Source organism: Leptodactylus fuscus, chromosome 1, assembly GCF_031893055.1.
Source record: "Leptodactylus fuscus isolate aLepFus1 chromosome 1, aLepFus1.hap2, whole genome shotgun sequence".
In the NCBI taxonomy this organism is placed as follows: domain Eukaryota; kingdom Metazoa; phylum Chordata; class Amphibia; order Anura; family Leptodactylidae; genus Leptodactylus; species Leptodactylus fuscus.
In genome coordinates this window covers 238,451,633-238,479,428 of record NC_134265.1, presented here as the reverse complement: position 1 = coordinate 238,479,428, position 27,796 = coordinate 238,451,633, and the positions used below count along the sequence as shown (strand labels likewise).

General features: G+C 40.1%; 1 protein-coding gene across 2 annotated transcripts in view; it reads right to left on the bottom strand.

The window, feature by feature from the left end:
- The window catches only part of PTPN13 (protein tyrosine phosphatase non-receptor type 13), a 158,114-nt gene that overhangs the window by 35,927 nt on the left and 94,391 nt on the right, over positions 1 to 27,796 (bottom strand). For both annotated transcript variants that reach the window (XM_075284608.1, XM_075284600.1), the window contains exons 8-22: positions 25,323 to 25,418; positions 20,755 to 20,842; positions 19,007 to 19,226; positions 15,954 to 16,028; positions 15,683 to 15,857; positions 14,346 to 14,499; positions 14,123 to 14,261; positions 12,909 to 13,061; positions 11,964 to 12,146; positions 9,791 to 9,953; positions 8,390 to 8,813; positions 7,902 to 7,999; positions 7,598 to 7,654; positions 1,395 to 1,481; positions 262 to 369 (exon numbers count right to left, since the gene is read on the bottom strand). In XM_075284608.1, coding sequence (XP_075140709.1) covers positions 262 to 369; positions 1,395 to 1,481; positions 7,598 to 7,654; positions 7,902 to 7,999; positions 8,390 to 8,813; positions 9,791 to 9,953; positions 11,964 to 12,146; positions 12,909 to 13,061; positions 14,123 to 14,261; positions 14,346 to 14,499; positions 15,683 to 15,857; positions 15,954 to 16,028; positions 19,007 to 19,226; positions 20,755 to 20,842; positions 25,323 to 25,418 — 2,220 coding nt within the window. The remainder of the gene's footprint in view (positions 1 to 261; positions 370 to 1,394; positions 1,482 to 7,597; positions 7,655 to 7,901; positions 8,000 to 8,389; positions 8,814 to 9,790; positions 9,954 to 11,963; positions 12,147 to 12,908; positions 13,062 to 14,122; positions 14,262 to 14,345; positions 14,500 to 15,682; positions 15,858 to 15,953; positions 16,029 to 19,006; positions 19,227 to 20,754; positions 20,843 to 25,322; positions 25,419 to 27,796) is intronic.

The window sequence follows — 27,796 nt, the reverse complement described above, 5'->3', positions numbered from 1 at the left end:
AGGGAGAGGCCCTTTTCTCTCAAAGCAAAATCTTAACAGTTTCAGAAACAAACACATTTGTTTTTACATTTTTACTTCTGCTAAATTTAGAGCGGAGGAAACCCTATAAACTCATACATCAATGGTCCTGATTAAAGCGGCTTCCCGGGATTATCATTAGGTGAGATAATCAATATCTGATTAGTGGGAGTCCAACATCCAACACCCCCCAACAATCAGCTAGTACTGTGTATTGGTCCTTCTGGACAGATCAGTCCTTACCTGGTTTTAATCGTCCATCCAGGTCAGCTGGTCCCCCAGGTGTTATGGAGCTTATAAATATTCCAAGGTCTAGCTTTCCTGTTGTCTCTCCGCCCATAATCTGGAACCCTATAGTAATTGAATAAAATAATAGTGAATGGAATAATAAGTAAGTTTTTACTGTTTCCACAGTGTTATTGAAGGGCCAACTTCACAGTGCTGCTGAGATAATATAAAAGCTATGTTTTTCCCAGATAGCACACTGACCCATTCATTTCTATGGGCACATGCGCACGACCATGTTTTCCACTGATCAGTATGTGGGCTGAGAGTCCATGCTGCATGCAGGTCCTATTCTGTGCAGTGTTTGCAGAACGGACGTGTCTATAGATGCCTATGGGAGACTAAAAATCTAGGTCGGCACACTAATGTACCGTTTTTGTGGACAAGCTAGGGACATCATTAGATGTTTCCTGTGGTTTTTGTTGAATCCGCAAACTAGGATCACACACTGATGGCATGCAGGCTGTTTTTGTGGACACACTGAAACCCCGAAGACACACTGAAGACACTCTGTCCCCAAAAAAGAAACACTCATTGTTAGTTTGCTGACCGCAAAATACACATGGTCATCTGCAACCGGCCTAAAGCTGGGAATACACCAGGTGAAATTGCCATGAGTTAGCTTCCAAAATCCAAAAATTTGCTGGTGGCTAACACACAGTCTTTTACAGTTGCAGCACATTAGATGTGAGTTAAACAAATCCCAGCCATGTACTGTGTAGAAAAAAAACTAACAAAATGAATACAAAGTGACTTGCACTGTGTTTTAAATCTCCAGCATATGTCCATTACTTCTGCAGATTGTACCTTTAACAATGCAAAATTTAAAAGACACCGGGGGAGGCAAAGCAATTTCATTCCGCATGCAGCCTTGGCCTAAACATAAGTTTATGTACCAGCAGAGTGTTATTACCCGTACCTTACTCGGTGCCAGTAAGTTTATGGTTTGCTGGTAAATGTTTCAAGTTGCAGATGCAGCAGCAATATCAGTAAGTCCAGGTGCTGTCTGCCAATTACCGGTAAAATGTGAATGTTACCCATACACACAATGGTGTCCTTATTCTGTTCCCAAGTAACATGTATGAACTTACCAAGGTCATACTTGGGATCTTTCTTTAACTTCACCAAAGTAATCTCTCTTTCAGGGGTAGAGCCAAACATTTTGTTTTGCATAACTTCTACTGAAGAAACAAAAAAGATTTATAAGAATTGAAATCCTTAACAGGATCCTTTATCGACCCTAGTTTCATGCATGAGGTTAATTTCCTGCATCATTTGTCATTTATAACCAGTCTTCCTTTAGACAGCCATATAATGTGTGTGAGAATCTTACAGTTAAATCCTTCTAAGAAAATACATAAATTAAAGCTGAAACCACAACTGCCATACTTGGCTGTGCACCATGGCATAAAACTATGTGTCCCATGATAGTCTCACGGCTGTCGCTGGCATTTCACAAGAACTCCTACAATACATAAAGAAGTTCTTAAGACTGAAAAGCCCTCAAGCTGTTATATTTGTTGTACAAACATCAGAGACCTTCCGCGTGGGTCTAATTATTTAAACAAAGAGAAAAAATAACAATAATATAAAAAAAGTTCTGTCTACATTTTTTTTTCAGAACTTAAAACTAAAAAGTGGCACAAATGTGAGAAGCAACTTGGTTATTTATGCAACATTCATGCCAGCTCTAATAGCATTGCACCCAATATCAGCTAAGCAGACAGTACAGGCATATATACCTTTATTGATAATTCTCTTATAATATACCTATAGATGGCAATATAAGTTGGAAAGCTTTTGTAGTTCATTGTAAAGCACTATGGTCAATGGAATTACAGAATTCCATTATAAGCTATTCCATATTAAGTAATCAAGTTATTATTCAAACTGTTACTGGATATTTCATTCAATGGTAGTTCAAAATGATAGTTCAGTCTCCCTGACTGTATTGTTATGGGGTCTTATTATTTAGAAGCATATACAGAGATAGAAAATTACACTGCCCCACAAGCAGGTTGGATGGTACGGTCTCTAGCTGTTCATGTGGTGAAGCATCAAGGGATTGATAGCACAGCACATAGAAGGAGAAATCTAAAAATTAATATGTTGCCAGGGTAGGAAAGGGAGATATATTTTTTTATTGTATTTTGTGGCCAGAGGAGGATTGGCACGTGGGCAGGGTCATTGCCCACTTCACATTCATCATCATTTATGCCATTTTTGTAAAAGTTGACTCCAGCTACAGTCGACACCAGACTCACATGGTGCAGGGTCTCTATATGAGATCACAGGTTACTTGTTCTGCTTGCCAATTTTGATCCGCCAGTTTTTTTGTAGTGTATTTGGAAATGGCTTACACAGCAATTCCATTACTTGGGAATTGCTTAATAGGATTGTCCACAATTTTTTACTATTGTAACAGGAGGCTGGGGAATGCGGAAAAAAATAAAACAAAAACAAACATACTCACTTGTCCCCAATGCTCCAGTGTCCCAGGCATCTGTCTGGTCCCCATGGTGCTCGAGGTTTTTCTGTTGGAAGTCCCTGCTGTACGTAACCACTGAGGTCATTCAGTGGTCTGAGGAAAGGAACCAGGAGATCACAGGTGGATGGGACTTTCACAAGAAAAGCACCTTCGGCACTACGTGAACCGGACAGCGGCATGGGACACCGGAGCCCCAGGGACAGATGAGTATGTTTTTTTTTTTTTTTTTCACCTTCTCCAGCCTCCTGCCGCAATAATAAAATATCATGGACAGTACCTTTAAGCAACAGTTCCATTATAGACACCCTTCCCCCTCCCCCAACTGGTAATACCCTTTTGCAAATTCATTCACAAATTTCCAGCAAAAATCACAGAAGTACAATACACAGCTATAAGAAAAGATTGTCCAGAATTGTTATTTCATGGGGATACAATTCTATATTAAAACATACATGTCAGGACAGGTGACAGGTTCTTTTTAAAGAAATGAATATGCAAAGAATTATTTGAGCTCCTGTTCCTTTAATATGCTTCAGAGTAAGCTGAACAATGGCTGGAATCAATGCAGGAATGTGGACAGTGAAGAATAACAACCCATAGACTGAATTTTTTGCAGCTGAGCTATGGATTGCTAAACTAAAGATGGAAGTCATTAGGATAAAAAAATCTGATCTGTGTTGCATCAGTGATTGAAAGGTGTTATAGAGGAACTGGTTGGCAAAACAAACCCACAAGAATGTTAACAACCGTAGAGCGAAAATTTTCTATTCCAGAGAGAATCTAGGAATGACCTCCAGAACTTGCTCTGCTTCATATATCTTTACATTGAAAGGTAATGCCCTGCGAGTCTTCCCACACAAGTGCTCTACAGACAAACACCTCTTCTTAAAGGAACATGAAAAAAAAAAACTAACTAAAATATAAACTACCTAAAATGTTGTTTCTATTACAAAAGATTCTTCACAATTTCATTCTCAGTCCTATACATTAACCGTCTAAGAAAAATAAACATTCCTGCCATTGACAGGAAGTGCTGATCTCTGCAGTCCCAGAATTTCACAGTATTGAAAGAAAAAAGCAAACTATGCCTATCATTAGCATAAATTACCTATAGGGGTAATCTAACGGACATATGCACATGCAGGCTCAAGAACAATGAGAAAAAATACATGTGTCCATGATTTGTTTGATCTCTGAGCTATAGAAATTTATTAATTAAAATTTTTACCATTTTTTTGGTGTTCAAAAAAATTTTGTCTGCCCAAAAAAGGTAAAAATTGCTGAAAAACCCAGGAATTTGGCGACCCTGTGTTCAAACTTTCTGGTTGTCTCCATGATAAAGTCTCCATGATAAATTCACATTTGTATACTGCCAACATCTCCTCTCCTGCATTTTTACATAGCAGTAGAAATCAAGCTACCACATTATAGGAGTCTCAGGTGCAGCCCTCAAAGATACACAAAGACTAACCATTACATTCAGTGACCCCCATTTGCAGCAATGCACATGTACGATTACCATCATAGCTATAGGAGGTGCAGGGTTAGTAGTCACCATCAGGCCCTCTTCCACATAAAATGAACCACTATTCTAAATATCACAAAGTAGGAATGGGGCCCCATTACAGATTTTGAATTAGGGCCAGTGTGCACGCTTATCCTACAGTATAACATAGAAAAAAACAGATAGTGCTTTATGTTTGCTTTTATCTGTTCTGAATACACTCTTCATCATGGAGAAGGCCTGAATGGTTACCTCTCTCCTGGAAATGAAGGGGAGTCTATATGTGTAAAGTAGGAGGCAAGGAACAGGGTGCAAATACAAGTCACACTCCAAAGACACACTGATAGGGAATGTAGATTGTGAGCTTGTGATTGTGATATATGGGACATTTCAATGTTTGTAAAGAGCTGCAGAATATGATGGAGCTATATAAGAAAACTAAATAAATAAAGCTGTGTACTGTACATGCATTAAAAAATAGAAGCAGAGACCGCCTCTCACTGCTCCAGGACATCGTTTTTCGCACATTCTGCTGCAGTCACTTTTGGAAACACAGATTAGATGGTACCTAGGGTTGAGCTACATGTTCGGAAAAGATCGGATTCTGATTGGCGATCGAGAAAATTTCACGATCGCGATCGGAATTCCGAACACGATCGTTTTAGGTGGGATCGACATTGGTTCCATAGGAATGAATGGAAGCAGCCGGCACACGGCCTTAACCCCCTGCACACGGGCTGCCTCCATTCATTCTAATGGGAGACTAAACTAACATCTCTATTAGTTACTTACCTACAGAGATGACTGCTCGGGTGCCCTCCTTCTTCTTCGCCTCACTGCCGCTCCACGCTGCTCTTCTCGCCTCTGCCGCCGCCTCCCAGGTTAGTGTTTAAAGCGCTAGGAAGGCGGGGCTGGTGGCTTAGGAGAGTGTGGGCGGGTACAGGGCGGGGAGATGTGACGTCTCCCCTCCCAGTACCTGCCCACACTCTCCTAACCCGCCCACACTCTCCTAACCCGCCCACACTCTCCTAACCTGGCAGGGAGGGGGCAGTGAAGGGAGAAGAGCAGCGTGGAGCAGCAGCGAGGCGAAGAAGGAGGGCACCGGACCAGCCATCTCTGGAGGTAAGTGGACACCAGGGGGATTAAGTAGACAGAGGATTAAAAAAAAAAATCCTCTGGCTACTTAGTGATTCACTACACAGCGTGGATTCTATCAATTGTTAGATTCCATGCTGTATAGTGAATAGGATTGCTTTTAAAATTCGATCTCCGATTAATAAAAAAATCCCATTGACTTGCATTGGGATCGGAATTGGGATCGAGATCGGGTTCGAATGAAAAATGATCGGAAATCGGATTTTAAAATCGATCCTGAAAAGTCAAGATCGGCTCACCCCTAATGGTACCATTCTAGCGTTCTCTTTTGTTTTCTATTTGCTAAGTATTTTGCCATTTTCGTTTTTTCTAGCTATTACCTAGTAACCTTTTAGTTCCCCTTCAATCCATTTCATATAACCCTTAGGCTGCATTCACACGGAGTAACGTCGGGCGTAATTTGAGCTTATTTTTACAGGCGTAGAAATCCGAGGGTCGAGTTAACGTTGCATTTACAAGGCGTTTTTTTACTATGAGCGCATACGCGGCGTCTTTTGCTCGCGTAAACCCTCCGCGTTTTTTTAACGGAGTGTGTACGCGAGCAAAAAATGCCGCGTATGCGCTCGTAGTAAAAAAACGCTGCGTAAATGCAACGTTAACGCGACCCTCGGATTTCTACGCCTGTAAAAATAAGCTCAAATTACACCCAACGTTACTCCGTGTGAATGCAGCCTTAAATTGGGTTTTCCCACAAAAAAAAGCCATATTTAAATTTGAGGAAAATTAAAAGCTAAACATGTTTGCAAACATAAATACTATAGATATTGTATAGAATTTTTAAGAACTTCTCTAACCATCTTACCGTTGACAGTCTTTTGCCGTCATAGGTTGCTAATTCATATGGACATGAATGCAGGAACTTTCTATGGTCTAGCAGTTGTTAGAAACCTAGCCATGATTTTCTTATTGTGCCTGGGATATCTTCTTGTGCAGAGACACAGAAACAGGCAGGGACAGTGTCTGCATGAAAAGATAACCAGGCCACAGTAAGGAAATCATGGCTGGGCTTCTGACAAGTCCTAGATCATAGAAAATGCCAGCACATGGTCACATCATTTGTCATCAAATAAGGTAAAAGACTGTCACTACTAAAGTGGTTGCAGAAAATCTTTTAACACTGTACAATAGGTTTAATTATTTATATTAGCAAAAATTCTTCTAGAACTTGTAATTGTCCTTGTCATATTTCAATATGGTCAGGTTAGTGGGAAAACTTCGTTAATACATGCAGGAATGTTTTGTAGTTCCTGTGAAGATGTTACCAAGTCTATGTCAAGTTTCAGCTTGTTTTTACGCCTATTGTTCTTGTCTGCTCCACAAGTCACCAGCAGTCTGATTAATGTGTAATACTGTAGGTTTCTCATACTATATCAACTCAAGGGTGCAGCTAAATGCCGAGTATGCTTGAATGGGTCATAGACAGTAACGCTGGAAATTATAATGTTCTTAATAGCCACAATGTCTACCTAAGTCTAAACCCCCATGTAGTGAGGCGAAGCAAAAATTGCTTTGGAAAATATCACGGTGGAAACCCATCACGATTTTTTCCGCAGTGTTATTCTCAGAAGGTCTGCAGAGTTTTCCTCTGCAGACTTTCTACGCCTATTAGAGTCCATTCACACAATGAGTGTTTTTTGTCGAGGATTTTGTCATGTCCATGTCAGAATCCACGTGGAAAAAACGCCTCACCATAGCGTTCTATGGGTTCTGCTAGCGGAAAAAAAACCCTTCCTTCAGGCAGATTTCACCTACAAAAACCAACGCAGTCAATAGGAGACGGTTTTTTAAAGGTCCATACACTGTGCTGGAGGAAAAAAACATTTTCTAATTCCTGAAGCGAATTTTTTCCTCACCAAAATCCTCGTCAAAAAACTCAGTGTGAATGGACCCTTATACCTATAAGATATACGCCAGCTTTAGCACAGATATAATTGACATTAATGTGAGCATTTTTGAACACAAAACTTTTCCACTACAGATTTTTTTCTGCAATTTGTGGATGGGATTAGCCAGAATCCTATCCACTTTGCAGATACTGTTTTTGCAACATGGGGCTCCAGCCTAAATCTGGTTCTTTTCTGATCCCCAAACGTGAAATAAGCTGTGACTACTCCTCAAGAAAACAATCAACCATTACCTTTACTTACCATTTCCTTTATAAAGGTTTGGTGAAGCAGGATTACCAAGACTATGCATGCTGACACCTACAACAGAGAATACCAATCATATCAGTACAAGAAAGGACGCCATAGCACATGTACAAGAGTCATCTAACTGGTGACAGTAAGCAGCTGTTAATTCAAGCCTGTCGGGTCATGCTACTACATGAATAACACATGAGAGTAATGAAATGTAAATTATGATCTGTAGATGCACAGAGGCGTAAGTGCAAGGTGTAATGCCATGCTTTCAACAAATTGACAGCACTTTCATATAGGATAACATACTGACCTACAACATAGGCGTGACCACTATCATCCATAGAGGATGAGTCTGATTCAGGTTTCCGCAAATCAAGGCTTCTATTACATCCAGAAAATGATTTTGACCTTAGCAAAATAAAGGTACAAAATATAAGTTTGTTACACACAAAAATGGCTTTTTAATAAATAAATGAAAAAATGCTTTTTTATCTAGTTCAGCGGTTCCCACTGATATGGTGTAAAGGACATAACCAAAATTTACACATAATGTATACATTATGAACCCTGAAACCCTCAACTCTCTATCAGTCGAATATGGTGGTATGAGGTGGAACGTCAGACATGCAGATGAACACACAGACTGATAAACAGTGGGGCAAGTTGTCCTGCAGTTCACTTTTATCATTCATTTCTAGGTTTAGTATGTAATATTCTATTCACCTCCAGCTCTTTAGCCATTTCCCCCAGTCCCCAGTCATTTCTTCATACAATAAGAAAAAACTAAATATAACATACTCATTAAGTTTTCCAAATCCAGTCACTGACTCTGTATCAGACTTTCCCATATAATGAAAAGATGCCCGACTCATCAATTCTTCCAGTGTATTGGGGGGACTGTCCATCCTAGTGCTAAGCATCCTCCTTTGTGGAGACTGCGAAACTTGACTAAGGTCATGATAAGATTTGCTAATAACTCTAGGCCGGTCTTCCCAGGTGTTCTTAGTTTGTCTGTCCTTTTGTCCAGGTCCAAGATGAGTTTGAAGAGCTGACAAATCAGAGCAAGAGAGTCTCTTCAGAAGGTCAGGCTGAATAGATACAGGTCGTATGGCCATCCTATTCAAAGTACTGCTTGCCAAACTAGTTGTACTGATAGCCCTAGCTATGCCAAGCCCCCGGAGAGATTCTGCCTGGATGTTCAGGCTCCACAGTGATGTTCTCTCTAAAATAAAAGAGAAAAAGTTTGTTAGTCACATTTTAAACAGTGCTTTAGCAAGCAGCACTGTTCTCTAAGCACAATTCATGTGGACAGTGCATGGAAAACACACGGACCTCATTAGAGCCTAAGGGGTCCATGTGGTTTCTTAGCTAACCACTTTTTAATGTATTTGGTTCCCCAAGCGTACTGCCCAAATGGAATACCAAACGCAGGTGTGAACCAGGCCTTAGAAAATTTTCTGGTCTAGCATACAGACCAGTCTATGAATCACATGATCGGCCATATTTTTTTTATGGATGGTATGAAATGCTACATTTTCCTTGCACTGGCCGTAGAAAAGACCTTGTATAATTTGATGGAAAAAACAGCTGAGTTTAGAGAAGCCAGACCCATCACTAATCAAGTAAAGGCATAGATTGTTTAAAAAAACAAACAACGGATAGGCTTGTTCAGAAAATCTCTTTCTGATCAGGTCTTAAAAGCTATTTTCTGCCATTCTTATAAATGTATATGTTTCTGGAAAAGGTAGCCAACATTCACCATGGTCTTGTACAGATATAGTAAAGTTTAACTTTATCTCAACTATTTCAATGGATTCTGTAGTGTTCTGTGACAGAATATCACAATATAGCAAGTTATCAGAGTCAAGTTAAACATTGCTACATCTGTAAATACTAAATGTGTGCAGTGATGTAGGTAGAGTATGCCTTACATGGGCAGATATACTTTACTATAGGGATGCAAAATGAACTGTGGATATCTATGGAACTGTAGAAATATCTGCATATAATTTTAAAGGCAAAGCAGAAATTATGATACACAGATAGAGGCTATGCATAACAACAAACAATAAAATAAATTGAATTCCTTTATTTTAGAAACAATTGTTTAACTTATTTTTATTTTTGTGCTGGACTGAAGGTAAAAGATAGACTTGTCAGCTAACCAGATGGAAATGGGAAAAGTTGTGTTAATATTACCAATATCTTGCGTCTCCTGACTGCTTTGTCTGGCTCTCATTTGTAGCTGGAACTTGTGCTGAGAAGAGCAGAGGTGTAGGAGGTACTGGCAGGTCTTACTGCTGTCTGTTTGGAAAATGTGTTTTATTCCATCTGATGTGTTCTGCAAACATATTTTTTTCTTCTGCATCCAAAAAAAGAGAAGAAATTACAATTCAGTATGCTGTGTTTGGTCTATAGTACATTAATAGCTTACATATGTGTTTCGTGTGTGTTATTACATTAATTCTGTGATTTCAAAATACCTGAGATTTTGCCTAAAAAGTAAAAGAAAAAAAAATTCTGCTTCATTTCTGTAGTTTGTTTACTGCATAATCTTGGAAAATGATGAAACAATCCAAAAAGAGAAAGCAAACAGCATTTTACTGGAAGAGGGATTTTCCACTAAACCCTACAGTGCTCATGCTCCAATGTATCATGTAATGCAGAAGAGACATCAAAATGGACAAAAAAAAAAGTGAAATTCTTTCTACATATTGAGTACAGTTGGAACTAACCTCTCTACAGAGAAATTGATAAAGAAAATTATCAGGCTTTTGGTTGAAGCACTGCTATGAAGAGGGAGTTGCAATTCACAGGGAATGTGTTCCAGACACTAAAGGGTATCTAGATAAGAAACCTACTAATATTATAAATGGATATTTGTGTGTTTGGATGTTTGTTCCTCAATCACGGTCACACAGCCGAATGGATTTGCCTGCAATTTCACAATTTCGGGTCTCAATATATATGTATATATATTGGGACCCGAATTGAAACATAGGCTACTTTGCAGGTACACTGCCCAAACTGCGCGACCGCTACCGACGAACTGCCGTTCGGGCTAAACTGAAGGACCCGAGATGACATCCTTGAACCGATGTCCGATTGGCTTGCGCTGCTGTGTGGATGGAGCTATTGGGCCGTCTGCAAGTTGAAGAAAATGGCAGTGAGCACACGCTTGCGAGAGTAGCGGACATGCAGCCTTAGTTAGGAGAGCGGCGGACATGCAGCCTTAATTTACGGCCATGCGAGTGTATCGGCTGGACATTTTGGGTAAGTACAGTGCCGAGCGAGGGGAAAGCTGCAGCCTGGCACAGTATTCCCCCCAGCTGCTGGGACCTCCATACACCGGTGTAGGCTGTAGCGGTGCCGACATGAGGTGTAGCAGAGCACATGAGGCTGGGTCCTTGGGGGAAGGGGGCGCGCGGGGAAGGGGTCGGGGGCGCAGGTGGAAACGGGGGGTGGGGGCGCGCGAACGGGGGCCATCAGGAGGACGGGGGTGTAGGGGGGAAGGGGACAGGGCCGCGGGGGATGGGGGAGCTGGGCCCAAGCTCTAGGTAGGGAGGCCATGGAGGCATGCGGGAGGGAAGGGGGTGCGGGCCGCGAGGCGGATCATACACACCAGGAAATTGCAAAATATAAGCGGCTCAGCGCTGACACCAACCCGCAGACGAAGTCGCGGGCAGAGGCTAGTAGTGACATAATATACATCAGGATACAAGATTGTAAGCAGGGCCCTCCCATTGTGTGATCTGACTATTACTCTGTAATGTATCTTTTTGTCTGTTCTTGAACTCCACAATTTGTAAAGTGCTGCAGAATATGTATAAATAAAATAGTAGTAGCATAAAACAATAGTAGTAGTAGTAAACAAAAACTAGTAGTATATGAAAATATTCTAATAGAACATCTGGACATCAGCATTTTAATGGAGAAATCTAATTTCAATAGCTCTCCTTAAAATGGGGATAACCTATTTATACTTTGTACAGCATGGACGTAAAGCATGGAAGCTTCATTGCAGAAAGATTGAGCCCAAATCCCATTGACTGATTTTCTTTCAATATCTTAGAAAAAGTTAAAGCCCAAGAAAAACTACTATACAGCTTTCTGGCCACATTTTGTGTTCTATGCATGGACACATGCTTATATTTCAGTAGTGCAGCCTCCTTTTGCTAGTAGCTTCAAGCAATTTTCACAGAAAAAGAAGTAAAAAATATAAAACCGTTTTTATACCAATGATGACTTGTGAGCAATGCTTAAGAATTACAGAAAAGGAATACAGGGAAGTTTGTCCAAACTCTATATAAATCTGTGGGCCAGGCGGTGTTTGTTTTATAGAGTATGCTGGCACAGGTGACTTCAAACTTACAGTAAAAGAAATCTTCTTTGTTTCTCTCCATGGGAATCGTAGAACAGAAGTCCGTGTTCCATTGTGGACCTCAAAGATGAGCACACCCTTAGGACACACCCCAAGAAGGATGCCAGTCTGGGACTTTTTCTCAGGGAACACTCTATGAAAATGAACCCCATACTCCTGAAGTCTCTGGCACACCTATGGGAATAATGGAGACAAGTTATGTTTTTAATAGTCTACAATACTAGTGGACTAAAAGAGAGGATAATAAATAGATAATACATATAAGGATGTTACTACATTAAGGATGTGTGTGTGACGGTAAAATTAGAGATCAGTACCATAGCCTTGCAAATTCCACAAGAGAAAGGCCTGGCACAAAAACAAAAACAGTCCTTGCCATGAAATAGCTTTTTGCACTTGTGCATATACAGATATAGATATGTATAGGTCTACATTACAGATTCACATTATAGTTATGTTACACACTAAACATTGACACATAATATATACATAACTTATGCCATACAGCGTTATCTGCCACCTATAACGGCCTACTGGGAAAAAAGCATGTATATTTAATGGATACAGTTTTTTTCCAGTGATCCCCACAGGATAGACTTGTGAAGCAAACTACGGTTTTTTCATTGTTCTTCTCCCCATTGTACATTCTAAACATAAAATTGTTATGTGAATGATCCCCAACTATTGCAGACATTGAAATCAGGGACACGATAAGACAAGAGAGTCATGGAACAAATATCTCACATGACAAATCTTGATCATAAAAGATTTTTTTTTACCATGAATATACATTGTATTTCAATGGATATGTCTTCTACAGTTTAGAATGTAAGGAAAATACTTATCCATGTTTCTGGTATTTAGGGCAATAAGAACCTATTGCTCTTATACAGAGGTCTTAGATCAGTAAAAACAGAAAATAACAAATTTAATTACTTTTAGAAATTCAATTTCTGTTTCCTTTTCTGAAGCCCCGGCATAGGTACTGTGCAGCCTGGGCAGCTCTTCCTTCAGGTAAGAAAGATCCAGTCTCTCAACCACTCGAACAGGAAGGTAATGTTCCATCCGAAAATAGGCTAAACCATGAACCTGAAAATACAATATGAACAATTTCTTGTTAAAAAAAAAGTAAGTCTCCAATAGTATAAACAAATGTATCCTTTTTGATCCCATCAACTTGTGTATGATGGGCACATTGTATAGTGTGACTACAGTCCACTCAATTTAACAGAATGGTTTTATAACACTGTAACGAGCATTTACTAGTATTGTTGCACACAACAAGCCAACACCATCTCAAAGACAACCAATGTATAGCAACCATCACCATTACAAACTAAATACAGAGAATAACCAGTGGTCACATTCATAGAAGAAAGATAAATACGTTCCATCTACGTTATAGGCTGATTCTAGAACGGGTGTGCAGTATATCAATAGTCTGACTGTACTACAAAATAGTACATTGGTTTTGGGGGCGGTAACAAAGTAGCAAGATTTAACTTACAAGTTCTTAAAATAAACTTTGTGCAATTGTGTTGCATCAATCTTCTTATCTACTCAAATTTGGTTGGAGCTTTTGTTGAACTTTATGGGGGGAGTTAAGATAAAGGGGTGGGATAAGCTCGATTACACATTTGGGAAGGATCTTTTGCCTGCAATCCTTCTCCCTAAGGTTAAGTACACATCTGTGCTCGGTGAGTACTAAGGGATTGTGTTCCCCATTCCGCTTTAAAAATGCAAGCAGGACTTTTCATTTTGCATTTTTCAGGCGGAAACCGTGCAGAAACCTGGCAGATTCCATTATAGTCTAAGGGGTCCACAGGTAACCACTTTTAAAGTGGACTGGGCTTCTGTTTTATTCGGGTCTAAAAGTGGACTTGAAGAATGGAAACCCTTGCACAGATGTGAACCTAGAGTTACTCACACTGGTCTGATTTGTAGTTTGTTTTGCTTTAGTTTTCATAATTTAGAAAAGGTCAAGGAAACAATTATTAAATATTGTTTTTTTTTTATTTTGGACATTCACTTCAAGCATCTGCTTAAAATTGGAAAAGAAAGTGCACAAAGTAGTTAGGGTAATTTCTATGAGGATATTTAATTCTTATTAAAAGTGCATTAGGGAAAAATGTTTAGCTCCAAGCCCTTACATCTGGATGGTAATCTCCATACTCCGCTTGGAGAGCTAAGGATGCCAGAAGCAAGGCCGTCTCATCATCACAGTAAAGACGTTCCTCTAAGATGTCTTTTCTTTGTTGCAAGTAGTACTGATGACGTGTGAAGCTATGCCTGGGCAGATAGGAGAAGCAGTCAGTCAAGCCACCAAACTTACACTGTATGTGTTTATTTGGGTATATGTAGAAATATGCTTACTGTATAAGACTGACATCATCCACAAAAAACTTAATACGGAAGTACAAGGTGAAGTTGACCCCAGTTTTGCCTTTCTTTTTGGTGTCTTCTTTCCAGCCGTCTGGGGCCACTTTGGACAGTTTTTGGTCAAGATCAATAAAGAAAAATTCAGTGTCTGCAATATATAAAAAAGTAATTGATTTACTAAACTGACAATGGATCAGCAGATTTAACGGTGGTTAAAAGCAGATGCAAAATGGATAATACCTGGCCTGCAAAAACAAACGGAGCAGATGCAAAAAGTCCATAAAAAAATAAGACGTTCATGGCCATTAGATCCGTTAGCCTGCATTCAGATGACCGAGATGCAAAATGGCCATTTTTCATGACTGTCTTGTACTCAAGGGACAGCCATTTTCACAGATCCCCATATATTTGAGTGTATAGAGGGTTCCATGAAAACAGACAAAAATAGATCAAGACCTATATTTTGAAGGCCTATTACAATGGACCCACAAAATAACGGACATGTGAACAGCCCCATTCACTTGAATTGAATTTAGTGCTGCCATGTTATGTCAGTTACATTATTCACTGTTTTATGATGTGTTTTTAAAGGGGCTCTATCATTGGGAAAAAGTCATTTTTAACTAAACACATCCTTGCTTAGCCTTTGGAAAGGCTATTCCACACCTATCTTTTGTATTTAAATTGCCTCAGTGGTTTGTGAATAGTCCATTTTTATTCATATGCTAATGAGCTTCCAGTCAGCACTAGAGACTTCCACTAGAGACTCTGTCACAGGGTCTGACAAAAATCAACTTTCCCTCCACCAGTCTTAATTTAAAAACAACGGACTCCATTATAATGGAGTCAGTTGGGCTCCGTGTGTGTGTGTGTGTGTGTGTGTGTGTGTGTGTGTGTGTGTGTGTGTGTAGTTTCAGCACTAGAGTATACCTAGCAAAAAACAATCTTGTAGAACCTGGCAGTAAAGGTCCCATATACTACCGTAATTTAATTTCCATTGTTCTCATCTGACACACGATGAGAGCAACGGAAATGAAATGTTAGTGCCCCCTCCATCTGCATTCATCCCCATTCAAAAACATGGTGGACACCTTATTCCATCAGTTTTTTTCACTTTTCTGATGAAAGAAGCAGTTCTCTATGTAGGACTTTTTTCTCCTTTGCAAGAGTAAACAAACAGGTCGGAAGAAAGTGTCAATGACGTTTTTATACATTATAGTCATGGAACGGACAAAGACAGAGGGGGGTTACATCTACATCTGTCACTCTACTACCATCAATGTTGTATAACAATATGCATAATGGCCTTTAAATAATATAATAATACCTACCTCTTAGCATTGCAAAGGCAAACAAATGGTGCTCAACCAATCCAATGTGAGCAACCACCATATCAAACACATCTTTACAGGTGGATTTGACGTCACACGTTAACTCAAGCCTCTGTCCACTAAGGAGGATGATGTTGACTTTACGTCTAGCTTCATCATTCTTTCCCTTTTTTATCTTAAAATAAATAATACAATTTTAAAATAAATAATACAAAAAATATAAAAAGACACCAGAATTACAAAGAGATGCCAGAAAATCAGAATTCCTTACCAAAATTGACCGTGGGAGATCCAGTGTGACACAAGGTTCAAGGGTCATCTTTTCAAATTCTGGCCCAAAAAAATTCTAAAGGCATAAAAGAAACAAAAACTGTTGTTGGAATAAAGATTGATATGATCTAGGCAACAGTAATCACTTCGTAGGGTACCTACAGGAAATATATGGGAATGTACAAAATATGCAAATACATAACGTTTGAGGAGATTATAAGTTATTGACCCAACAACTGATCAGCCGCATGACAGCAGATCATTATCTACCACATATATCTAGCCTGGAAGTGATGGGGAAATAAAAGCAGTGAGCAAATGCCAAATACCTCTTGGGTTGGGAGGAGATTGTACATTAGAACTGGCTGAAAAAAACTGAGGCCATTCTAAATTTATATATACTAAAAACAGTCACCATGTTAGTCAATTAGATTGTTGGCAGCAGATCCTGAAATTACAAGTGGACCTACAAATGAGAATCTAATATTGGACCAATATCACAAACTGCTCCATCATAACATGCACTGGTGGATACCAATGTTATCAGAATGTTAACCCAGTATTGGTTTAGGGGAAGGCAAAAATCAAAGGAAGGAATTACTTCTAAAAACATTACCAGAGCAGGAGGACAGACCACCTAAACTTACCAATGGTGGATGACTTCCCATATGAAAACATATAGCAATTATTATTTTATCTTTACTTTCAGGAAACACATCCATCACACACATTTCAAATACACCACAATTCTTTACCCCTGGAAGATGCACCTCATGCATCTTTCCTGCACTTACACTTGAGCAAGTTCCCAAACTTCAGGAACAATGATGCTTCTCTTCATGAACAAGAGTCGTCATTTCCTTTAAGAGGCTACACCATTATATGCAGCAAGTAATGATAACTGTACACACAAGTGACGTAGCTCCTCTATTTACAGCATGAGGCAAGCTACTATAATAAATCACAAGATATAATGAACCACGCTCCTTACTACTATTAAAAAGGGGTGGGATGGGGTTTGTAATGTGCCAATTTATGAAATCACTGTTCAAAAACAAATGTATAATCAAATATATATATATATATATATATATATATATATATATACTAGCTGGTACCCGCGACTTCGTCTGCGGTGATTGTAGAAGTGGGTATATACAGGCGTGGGTAAGGTTTTCGTACTGTGTATAAGGGATGGGATATGAAATGTAACTTTGTCTCTTGTTTTTGCTATAATTCAGACAATACGTGAGACTTTTGTGTTGAAGTTAATTTGTATTTGAGCTGCTATACGGTGTTGTGAGAAACTTTACATAGTGACTTTGGGACAGAAGTATTTGAAGTTAACCCTTTCCCGCCGATTTTCGTTTTTGACTCCCCTCCCACTAAACCCCATAACTTTTTTATTTCTCCGCTCCCAGAGCCATATGAGGTCTTAATTTTTCCTGGGACAAATTTTTCTTCACGATGCCACCATTATTTATTCTATATAATGTACTGGGAAGCAGGGAAAAAATTCTGAATGGGGTGGATTTGAAGAAAAAATGCATTTCAGCGACTTTCTTACGGGCTTTAGTTTTACGGCGTTCACTGTGCAACCAAAATGACATGTCCCCTGTATTCTGTGTTTCGTTACGATTCCGGGGATACCAAATTTATATGGTTTTATTTACATTTTGACCCCTTAAAAAAAATCCAAAACTGTGTTAAAAAATTATTTTTTGAAAAGTCGCCATATTCCAACAGCCGTAACATTTTTATAGGTGCATGTTCGGGGATGTATAGGGCGTCTTTTTTTGCGGGACCGGGTGTACTTTGTAGTTCTACCATTTTCGAGAAATGTTATTGCTTTGATCACTTTTTATTCAAATTTTTATCAGAATCAAAACAGTGAAAAAATGGCGGTTTGGCACTTTTGACCATTTTTTCCACTACGGTGTTTACCGAACAGGAAAAATATTTGTATAGCTTTGTAGAGCGGGCGATTTCAGACGTGGGGATACCTAACATGTATATGTTTCACAGTTTTTAACTACTTTTATATGTGTTCTAGGGAAAGGGGGGTGATTTGAATTTTGAATCCTTTTTATTTATTTTTTTTATATTTTTTTTTTACTTTTTTAAAACTTTTTTTTTGCATTTATTAGACCTCCTAGGGGTATTGACATGGGTGGGCGGTGTCGCGGATTGTCAGAGCGGTGGGGGTCGGCAAACATGGCTGCTCCGGAGCGTTAAAGAGAGCCTCCTGGAGTATCATTAAGGTGAGGGCAAAGTGGTAAAGTATATGTATATGTGATTGTGTGGGGTTAGGGGCTAGGCTGAAGAGGGCAATATGAATTTTGTGGCTTGCTATGGTCCAAAGTGTGTGAGATTGCAGAGATGGTGGTGTGAGTTTGGGTTTTGTGGGGGTTCTGGCACAAACGTATGTGCGCTATTGTGACGAAAAGTAGCCTATTGTTTAATCGGGTATATTAACTATGTTTGTGGAAAATTTCAGCCAAATCGGTCGAGCGGTTTTTCCGTGATTGAGGAACAAACATCCGAACATGCAAACATCCAAACACACAAACCCACAAACTCACAAACTTTCACATTTATAATATTAATAGGATATATATATATATATATATATATATATATATATATATGTATCTTAAAGTAAATTGGTCACACCGAACATTCTGATCTATCTGCAGGCGGCATGTTGCGCATCAGGAGGAGCTAAACAAACTAACATATAGTTCTATGAGAAAATTATTTGGTTTAGCCTGGAATATATTTATATAAATTCCTTCTTACTGTAGACTTATGTCTAGTGGACGGTCTTACTCCGTTATGGACAGCTATCTCTGTATACATAGACAGGTAAGACTGTAGGACTGCCCACTGGGCTCCTAACTAAAAACAGTATACTGCTGTAATCTGTTCGGCTACTCCTGCTCTATATCCACCATGTATCACAAATCAGGGTTACTTTAAGTATAATACTGTAAAATTCTTAGGTAACAATTTTAGGTCAATTTAGATCATCCAGCTAATCAAATTAACCAATACCCTTAATTTTCTTTGTGTCATTGTTGTTTCCATTGCGATTTCCCGTAGAGGATCCCTAGTGATGTCCAGCATAGACGCTCGAGGCATATCGCCTGCATACAAGTTTAGCCTTGATTGTTTAAAAGCCATTTTGGCCTTCATTTGAATCATATCTTCTTCCTGTCGTTTGCGCATTTCTTGCTTGATATCGCTTTTATCTGGAGGGGTTTCATACTTTGGGCTGTAATCGTAAGAGAAAGATGAAATGCAAAAGCAATTTAGCACATTGTATGATCATTTCAATACACTTTATCAATACTTCTGCATAGCCATCCCTTGTAAGGGAGACTGTCTTGAGTGTTCTATCCTAAACCACCACCTAGGATATTACTGTTGTACAATAGCTTTATCAACAAACTTAGGAAAGGAACAGATGCAATATGCCAATTACCCTGGACTAGTCATCAGTTACATGTGTCAGTGAATTCAACCAAAGAAGAGAGTTTATGCACCCAACATCATGGCTAAATCTTTAACCCATACAATTCAGATACTGATAATATCATTAGATGGGTTGTATGGTGGGCACATGGGCAACCCCTGTACTACTCTGTTAGCATGTTTTTATAAGGTATATGTGGAATTGTGTTCTTGTCTGTGTTTGATTTACACCATCTGAAAAAAAGCAAGAGTAAAGAAAGGCAGACAAAATCCCTTTTAGTGACCTGAGTGGTAGAACGTGACATAAACTGCTGTTAAATAGCATAAAGTTGAAGAAGACACAGAGGATCTTTCCCACTGAGGCAACCTAAAAATCTGCGATCTACCTGAAAATATCAAAGACCAATAATTGATTGTTACAGCCCTTTATCAGGAACCCTCTCCCAATTTTCCTATTGAATGGAGTTGGACAGAGTCCACAGAGACCTGACTCCACAAACCTGATGGCTCACCTAGAGATATCCTCAAGCTTCACTATTATTGGACCAAAGAGTAGCTTCCACAGGCTAAACTAAACTGCTAGGCCCTTAAGCCAGACCTAGAAATCCTTCAACTAAAGCACTCATGGGGCTTACCCTTCAAACTGGTCTTCCCCCATAACAATAAAGATCACACTATCTTCTCACCTTACCGCTCCTGGTTCAAAAACTTCCTGAGGCGCTACAGAGGTCATCACCATCTTCTGATACAACCTGACCCACTTGTTCTCCTACCAGATAATGGCCATTGGCCTAATTATTCTGGGATCCTTGCATTGAAATCTCACAATACTTGTGGGTCATCACAGATGAGCAACTCACTAGGTTACTGCCAACCCCTTTCTAGACCCTCCTAGCACCACATGCCAACCACGTGTTTCCCCAATTACTACCATCTTCTAATGTTTACCTTGTAACGTTGCATTTCGTAGCATTAACCTTTCTCAGTTTGTCTCTTGTTGTTCAAACACATATCTTTACCTGCCTTCCTTGAACTTGCATTCCTCTATCCCCTTCATTGTTTTACTTCTTACCTACGGTTATCACCCTTTACAATGCAAAGGTTGAAAGTCACAGAAGACCTACAGCCATTCCAGCAGGTCTGCACCAGCAAAAACCATTAATATTTTGCTGCATTTACATAGGCCGATTATCATTATGGATGCTCTTAAACAATCATAACAACAACTGACCAATGATATCAGCCCTTGTCATATGTATGCTTGGCACCAGCTGTAGGACAATTGATATCAGTGATAAAAATAACTTATATAGATAATGATGGATTACCTTAAGGCATGCTGTGCGCGATTTGATTCTTCATTTCCAGTAAGAACCCCTGTTGAGTCATATCCTCTCAGTCCTTCCGGTTTTCTCCCTAGCAAATAAATATTTCAACCTTGTTAATTATCCTTATCCTGACTAATACATCTATCAGATTAGCAATACACTTTAGATCAGTCAAATGCTCATACAAATGACAGTTTCTTGCATAACCACCCCATACACATGGACACTTGGTTCAGCTGACTCTGGCAGCAGCTTATCTACTACAGAATAAAAGGATTGACACCTGAAAAGCAGATAAACATTAAACAGTTAACTGAAACCAGGAGAAATTTGTGAGTTTGGCTAATATACGTCTAATATGTATGGCCAGCGTTACGCTAGATTCACACCTCTGCTGGGGTTTCCTTTTCCGGGACAGCTTGGGGGACCCAAAGGATGGAAAGCCAATCCACTTAAAAAGCGGTTATTTGCAGAAACGCACAGACCCCATAGATTTTTTTCAAGCAGAATGGGGGACGGAATCCTCAAAAGATGATCGAGTGCAGGTGTGAACCTAGCCTTAGCTAAAAGTATCAGCAATGAACAGCATATCCTTTTGTCTAACAGTCCAACTACCCATAATGATCTGTTCAGTTAGGGTTTTTAGCCAATAACCGTCATGATTATCCGGTAAAAATAGCCAACTATACAGTGAATGAAGGAGCACACATAGACTTGTTTAGCTCTTTATGTGATCACACAGAGTACATTTGTGATGTTAATAGCCTATGGTCTTATGGATGTTTGGTATGTCCATAACTTCTGATAGCTAACTGCAAGCTTTCAGGTTTACCATATTCAACAGTATTTTTTGGCGACAACTGCCATCAAGTTTTAGTTTTTAAACACCATATAATGTAATAAGAGGAAAATGTCATAAAATACCACATCTGACATATTTTTGATACATTATATACTGTCAAACATTTCTATACTGTATTCAGCATTGCTGTACACAGATTGTAACTGATGGAGCTCACAATATCACCATTATTGTTACAGACATCAACAACATAACTAGGGCAGCCTGTGTGCTGAAATACATGACTAAGGGCTATATCTTCATTAACTGGGATCTAGGCCAAATCATGTTGCATGCCAAGAGGAGTGTAAAATACTATGAAGGAGAAAAACTAAAACAGGTAAACATAAGAGTAATAGGAAAGGATATTTGATAAGGCAATGCTGAAATCACTATCATATAACAATACACTAAACTTACATTTGAGGGCTATGCGTCAAGGCTTAAAAAGAAACCTACCACCAGGATTAGTTACTTTATTACATCTATTAGATTTCCTAAAATGACATTACACCCACAAGATGGTATTTCAAAGTGCCAATAAGGGTAAGTTCACATGGGGTTTTTGGACAGGATTTTGAGGCCGTATCCGCCTCAAAACCCTGACCAAAAAGACGACTCCCTTGAAATCAATGGGAGGCACTCAGGTCTTTTTTCCGGGAGCCGTTTCTTCCGGCTGCCGGAAAAAAGAAGCGACATGCTCATTCTTCAGGCCGAGTCACCTCGCGATTCGGCCGGAAGACACTACCTCCTCTGGACTACGCCCATTCATTGGGCCTAATCCGGAGCAGAGTGCGTGCCTGGATGCCGATGCAGCGCACCGGCTTTTAGTCGCGGCTACCCGGTTTTTGGATCAGAACGTGAGGCGACCTCCTCCTCAGGTTCCAATCCAAAAAACCCTGTGTGAACTTACCCTAAGAAAGCAAAAAATAGCTTGCCATGCCTATGCCGTCTCTATGAACCTAACAACCATAAGGCCTCATGTACACGACTGCTGTGACGTTATGAATGAAAACGAGAACACATGGCACATGTACATCATCTTTGTGCGGCCTGTTCTTTTCATAGATCCATACATTTGAATGGATGAGACAAGGGTACAGATGGACAGGTATATAGGACCTGCACTCAATTCAGTGGCTTGGCCAGATGAAGAAAGCCTTACAAAAACCACTTGTGCAGTGGTTCTTAACCTTGTTTGAGGTACCGAATCCACCAGTTTCATATGCACATTCACCGAAACCTTCTTTAGTGAAAAATCAAATATGATTTTTTTCCAAATTCAAGACATAGGTATATGATTTTTTACTGGTACACAAAATGAACCGCGCATAGGGCCTAGGGTTCGAGCGAACCCTGTTTAAGAACCACTGCACTAGTGTTTAAAGAATTGAAACAGAATTTCTGGCATCACTTAAGAACTTTATGCTTTTTACTAGAGATGAGCGAACACTAAAATGTTCGAGGTTCGAAATTCGATTCGAACAGCCGCTCACTGTTCGAGTGTTCAAACGGGTTTCGAACCCCATTATAGTCTATGGGGAATTATAGTCTATGGGGAACATATACTCGTTAAGGGGGAAACCCAAATCCGTGTCTGGAGGGTCACCAAGTCCACTATGACACCACAGGAAATGATACCAACACCCTGGAATGACACTGGGACAGCAGGGGAAGCATGTCTGGGGGCATAAAAGTCACTTTATTTCATGGAAATCCCTGTCAGCTTGCGATTTTCGCAAGCTAACTTTTCCCCATAGGAATGCATTGGCCAGCGCTGATTGGCCAGAGTACGGAATTCGACCAATCAGCGCTGGCTCTGCTGGAGGAGGCGGAGTCTAAGATCGCTCCACACCAGTCTCCATTCAGGTCCGACCTTAGACTCCGCCTCCTCCGGCAGAGCCAGCGCTGATTGGCCGAAGGCTGGCCAATGCATTCCTGTGGGAATGCAGAGACTTAGCAGTGCTGAGCCAGTTCTGCTCAACTACACCGTGTGCCGGTCAGCCCATCTGATATAGATGTGCACACTCCTGTTGTGCACACTCTGATGTGCACACTCGGCTCTGCTACATCTGATGTAGCAGAGCCGAGTGTGCACACTCGGCTCTGCTATATCAGATGGGCTGACCGGCAAACGGTGTAGTTGAGCAGAACTGGCTCCGCACTGCTAAGTCTCTGCAGTAGCAGGCTCTGCTACATCAGATGTAGCAGAGCCGAGTGTGCACACTTGGCTCTGCTACATCAGATGTAGCAGAGCCGAGTGTGCACACTCGGCTCTGCTATATCAGATGGGCTGACCGGCACACGGTGTAGTTGAGCAGAACTGGCTCAGCACTGCTAAGTCTCTGCATTCCCATAGGAATGCATTGGCCAGCGCTGATTGGCCAGAGTACGGAACTCGACCAATCAGCGCTGGCTCTTCTGGAGGAGGCGGAGTCTAAGATCGCTCCACACCAGTCTCCATTCAGGTCCGACCTTAGACTCCGCCTCCTCCGGCAGAGCCAGCGCTGATTGACCGAAGGCTGGCCAATGCATTCCTATGGGAATGCAGAGACTTAGCAGTGCTGAGCCAGTTCTGCTCAACTACACCGTGTGCCGAGTGTGCACACTCGGCTCTGCTACATCAGATGGGCTGACCGGCACACGGTGTAGTTGAGCAGAACTGGCTCAGCACTGCTAAGTCTCTGCATTCCCACAGGAATGCATTGGCCAGCCTTCGGCCAATCAGCGCTGGCTCTGCCGGAGGAGGCGGAGTCTAAGGTCGGACCTGAATGGAGACTGGTGTGGAGCGATCTTAGACTCCGCCTCCTCCAGCAGAGCCAGCGCTGATTGGTCGAATTCCGTACTCTGGCCAATCAGCGCTGTCCAATGCATTCCTATGGGAAAAAGTTTATGTCACAAAAATCACAATTACACACCTGATAGAGCCCCAAAAAGTTATTTTTAATAACATTCCTACCTAAATAAAGGTTATCCCTAGCTATCCCTGCCTGTACAGCTATCCCTGTCTCTTAGCCACAAAGTTCACATTCTCATATGACCCGGATTTGAAATCCACTATTCGTCTAAAATGGAGGTCACCTGATTTCGGCAGCCAATGACTTTTTCCGATTTTTTTCGATGCCTCCGGTGTCGTAGTTCCTGTCCCACCTCCCCTGCGCTGTTATTGGTGCAAAAAAAGCGCCAGGGAAGGTGGGAGGGGAATCAAATTTTTTTGGAGTTTGCCACGTGATGTTCGATTCGAATCGAACACATCGAACAGCCTGATATCCGATCGAACATGTTTGCTCATCTCTACTTTTTACTCAAGCAATACAGGAAGCATGCAAAAAAGGTAATGGCCAGAGGGTAAGGACAATGAATAGCAGGGAAACAACAAACACCCTGAGGGCTTATGGGATATCTAGTGAATCAGAAGCAGATGCTGTCACACTGATAGTGAGAGCATAAAACCATAGCATTCTCCCCAAAAATACATATTGGTCTATTCTGAGTAACTAAGGCTCAGAGTTAACCATATTTGGGACACATATCTGGCTTATACAGCACAAAAAGCACCTGTTCTTTCTTCTCTACTTTCATTAGCCAGACTCTGTGTCCGTTTTGCATATATTTGACCAATATTATTTTTGGGAAGTGAATGTTAGTATACAATAAATACAAAATAAATGTCATGCCAAACATGGTGTGAGCCTAGCCTTAGAGACTCTGCAACATGAAGTCTTACCTTGTCTAAATTCTGGGTCTGATGACACAACTGAAGGACTTTCACTAGATGTGCTATAGTCATCACTGTGGGACAACCGGAGCAATCTTCCAGGTTCTGTAAAAGACAGATAGAGCATTTAGAAATATATGTGTAAGTAATATTTCTATAAGAAAAATCCCACTGGGATATTTCTCTACTAGGCTCCACTACAAGAAAACCATACAATGCAATAAAGATATGCCAACCTATAGCATCCAATGAATCCAAATATAATGTGTTTACATCTCATGCCATTACATATCTGCAAGTTGTATCTTGCTGCCAGTCTATAGTAAATGATAGAGAGATATCATTGATACTGTCTTATTTCAAATATTTATATAGAGGCGATAAAACCAACAATATCAAGGGAGTGTGATATCTTAGGGAAATTACCAAAGCAGGAGAAAAGACATAGCAGCATACAGCTATAGAAAAAAATAACTAAGAGGCAATATACTGTTCCAGGGACTGAGAAAGATTACGATAATAAAATAAGTATATTGGAATCGGAGAGAAGTTCCATTTATACCATAAAACAAGGCATACATTGCATATAATCTACCTTTGGAACATTACATTTAAGGATATAAACAGGTGCACCCAAAATGTGGACTCCAAAGGGCAAAGACTATCCAGTATTTGGAGTTGCAGGATAACAAAAATCTTGTAGATTAGAAAGGAGATTAAAGGAAATACATTGCATTGACCCCTGGCTCTGTTTGTTCCATTACATAAAAAATGGGAATGAGAGTAGGTATTCTAAAACATGGGCTAACACAGACATTACCCACAGTGAAGGTGGTTAAACAGAGTTAAATAAGATTATTAAAAATGGAAAATAGACAGATGGGTTTGGCTGAACCCAAAAATGATCACTTATACGGTAAAAGTTGGGGAAAGTTTTCCAATAAAATATTAGACCTAGATCAGCAGGCCGGGTATATGGAATGATCTGGAATATATCGCCTCAAATAGCTTTTGTAGGTAAAGTAAGAAAATGTGCTAATGCCCAAGAAGAGGACTGGTATAAGGCAAGGAGTGGGTATTTTAAGCTTGCCATCCCCCCCTTTCCCCCCGCGTAATTAATTATTTGTTATCAATTTACAGAAAAACTGTCAGACGCCAGAAGAACACTGAACTATTCCATACCATGGTTTTCCATAAAAATGTATATCATATGGTACAGATATATACTTAATGCCTGAATAAACGCTGTTAAAACTAGATTAATGGGTTGGGTAAAAAACAAAAAGGCCAATAAAATTCATCCATTTTTTTTAACAGTCTGATGCAAAACAGACACTAGTTCAGCACAGTGGCTCAGTGGTTAGCACTGTAGCCTTGCGGTGCTGGAGTCCTGGGTTTGAATCCTGTCTAGGGCAACAGCTCTAAGGAGTTTGTATGTTCTCCCTGAGTTTGTGTGGGTTTCAAACTCGACCTTCAAAAAACGAACAGAAGATGCAAGACAGCCATTAGAAACGGACGGATTTGTACGTTTTTTATAGCCTAAATAGAGACACAATCGTGTAAATATAGCCTAACCTATTCATAACACAGTATTGATGACATATAACAGTTCTTAACTGAACACGGAACACACTTTTCTTAATAATAAAAAGCAACTCAAAAGCAACTGTGACCATACCCTTAAACAAAAAGCAAAGGAATGTAAGCATTATGGGAAGCGGATAAGAAAAGCAGTTGGTCTGTAACAGATATATATAGAATTTTAGTTTTAGTTTTTTCAAGTTGTTTTGCCTTTTTTTCTTGAGACAGAAATAAATGTATACTGTCTCAAAAGGACACACATTTCAAACTCAATAGAAGTCTACAAAATGGGTGCTGTTCATTACACAGGAACATTGTAAAATTAAATACGGAAAATTGACAGTAGAGCGTTTATTGAACTCTTTATTGCCTGGGGGTTGTATTGCATAAAAAGAGAGTCACACCTTATCAAATTTTCTGGGACATTCATAACGTGGCCAAAACCAGCCTCTGCTAATCCATACTTATGACATAATGAGGAGGGACTTCTTCCTATCTTGTGACTAGGCATAGAAGAGCATATTTTATTAAGATGAATGGTATGTAGAGTAGAAAAAAAACTTTTTAAGTTAAGTAAATGGTTTCAAAGTCTGGCTGTAAGCAAATAAGAGATACTTAGGGCTAGTTCACACTTGAACTGCCCGCGCGGGTTTTGACACAGAGAGAGACGCGGCGAGCAGCAGCTCGCCGCTAGCGGAGAACAGAAGCCCAGCGGTCTCCATAGACCACCATTATAAGGGGAGGTTTTGGATGCGAAATCCGCTGTCAAAAACCTCCCCTTATACTCACAGGTAGCCAGGAAACTCTGCTTGCAATGGATGTCTCAACCTTGGGAAACAATAAGTTGTTGTCTGCACATAATGTGTAAGGGCCTGTTCTCACTGAGTTTTTTGCAGGCCTCA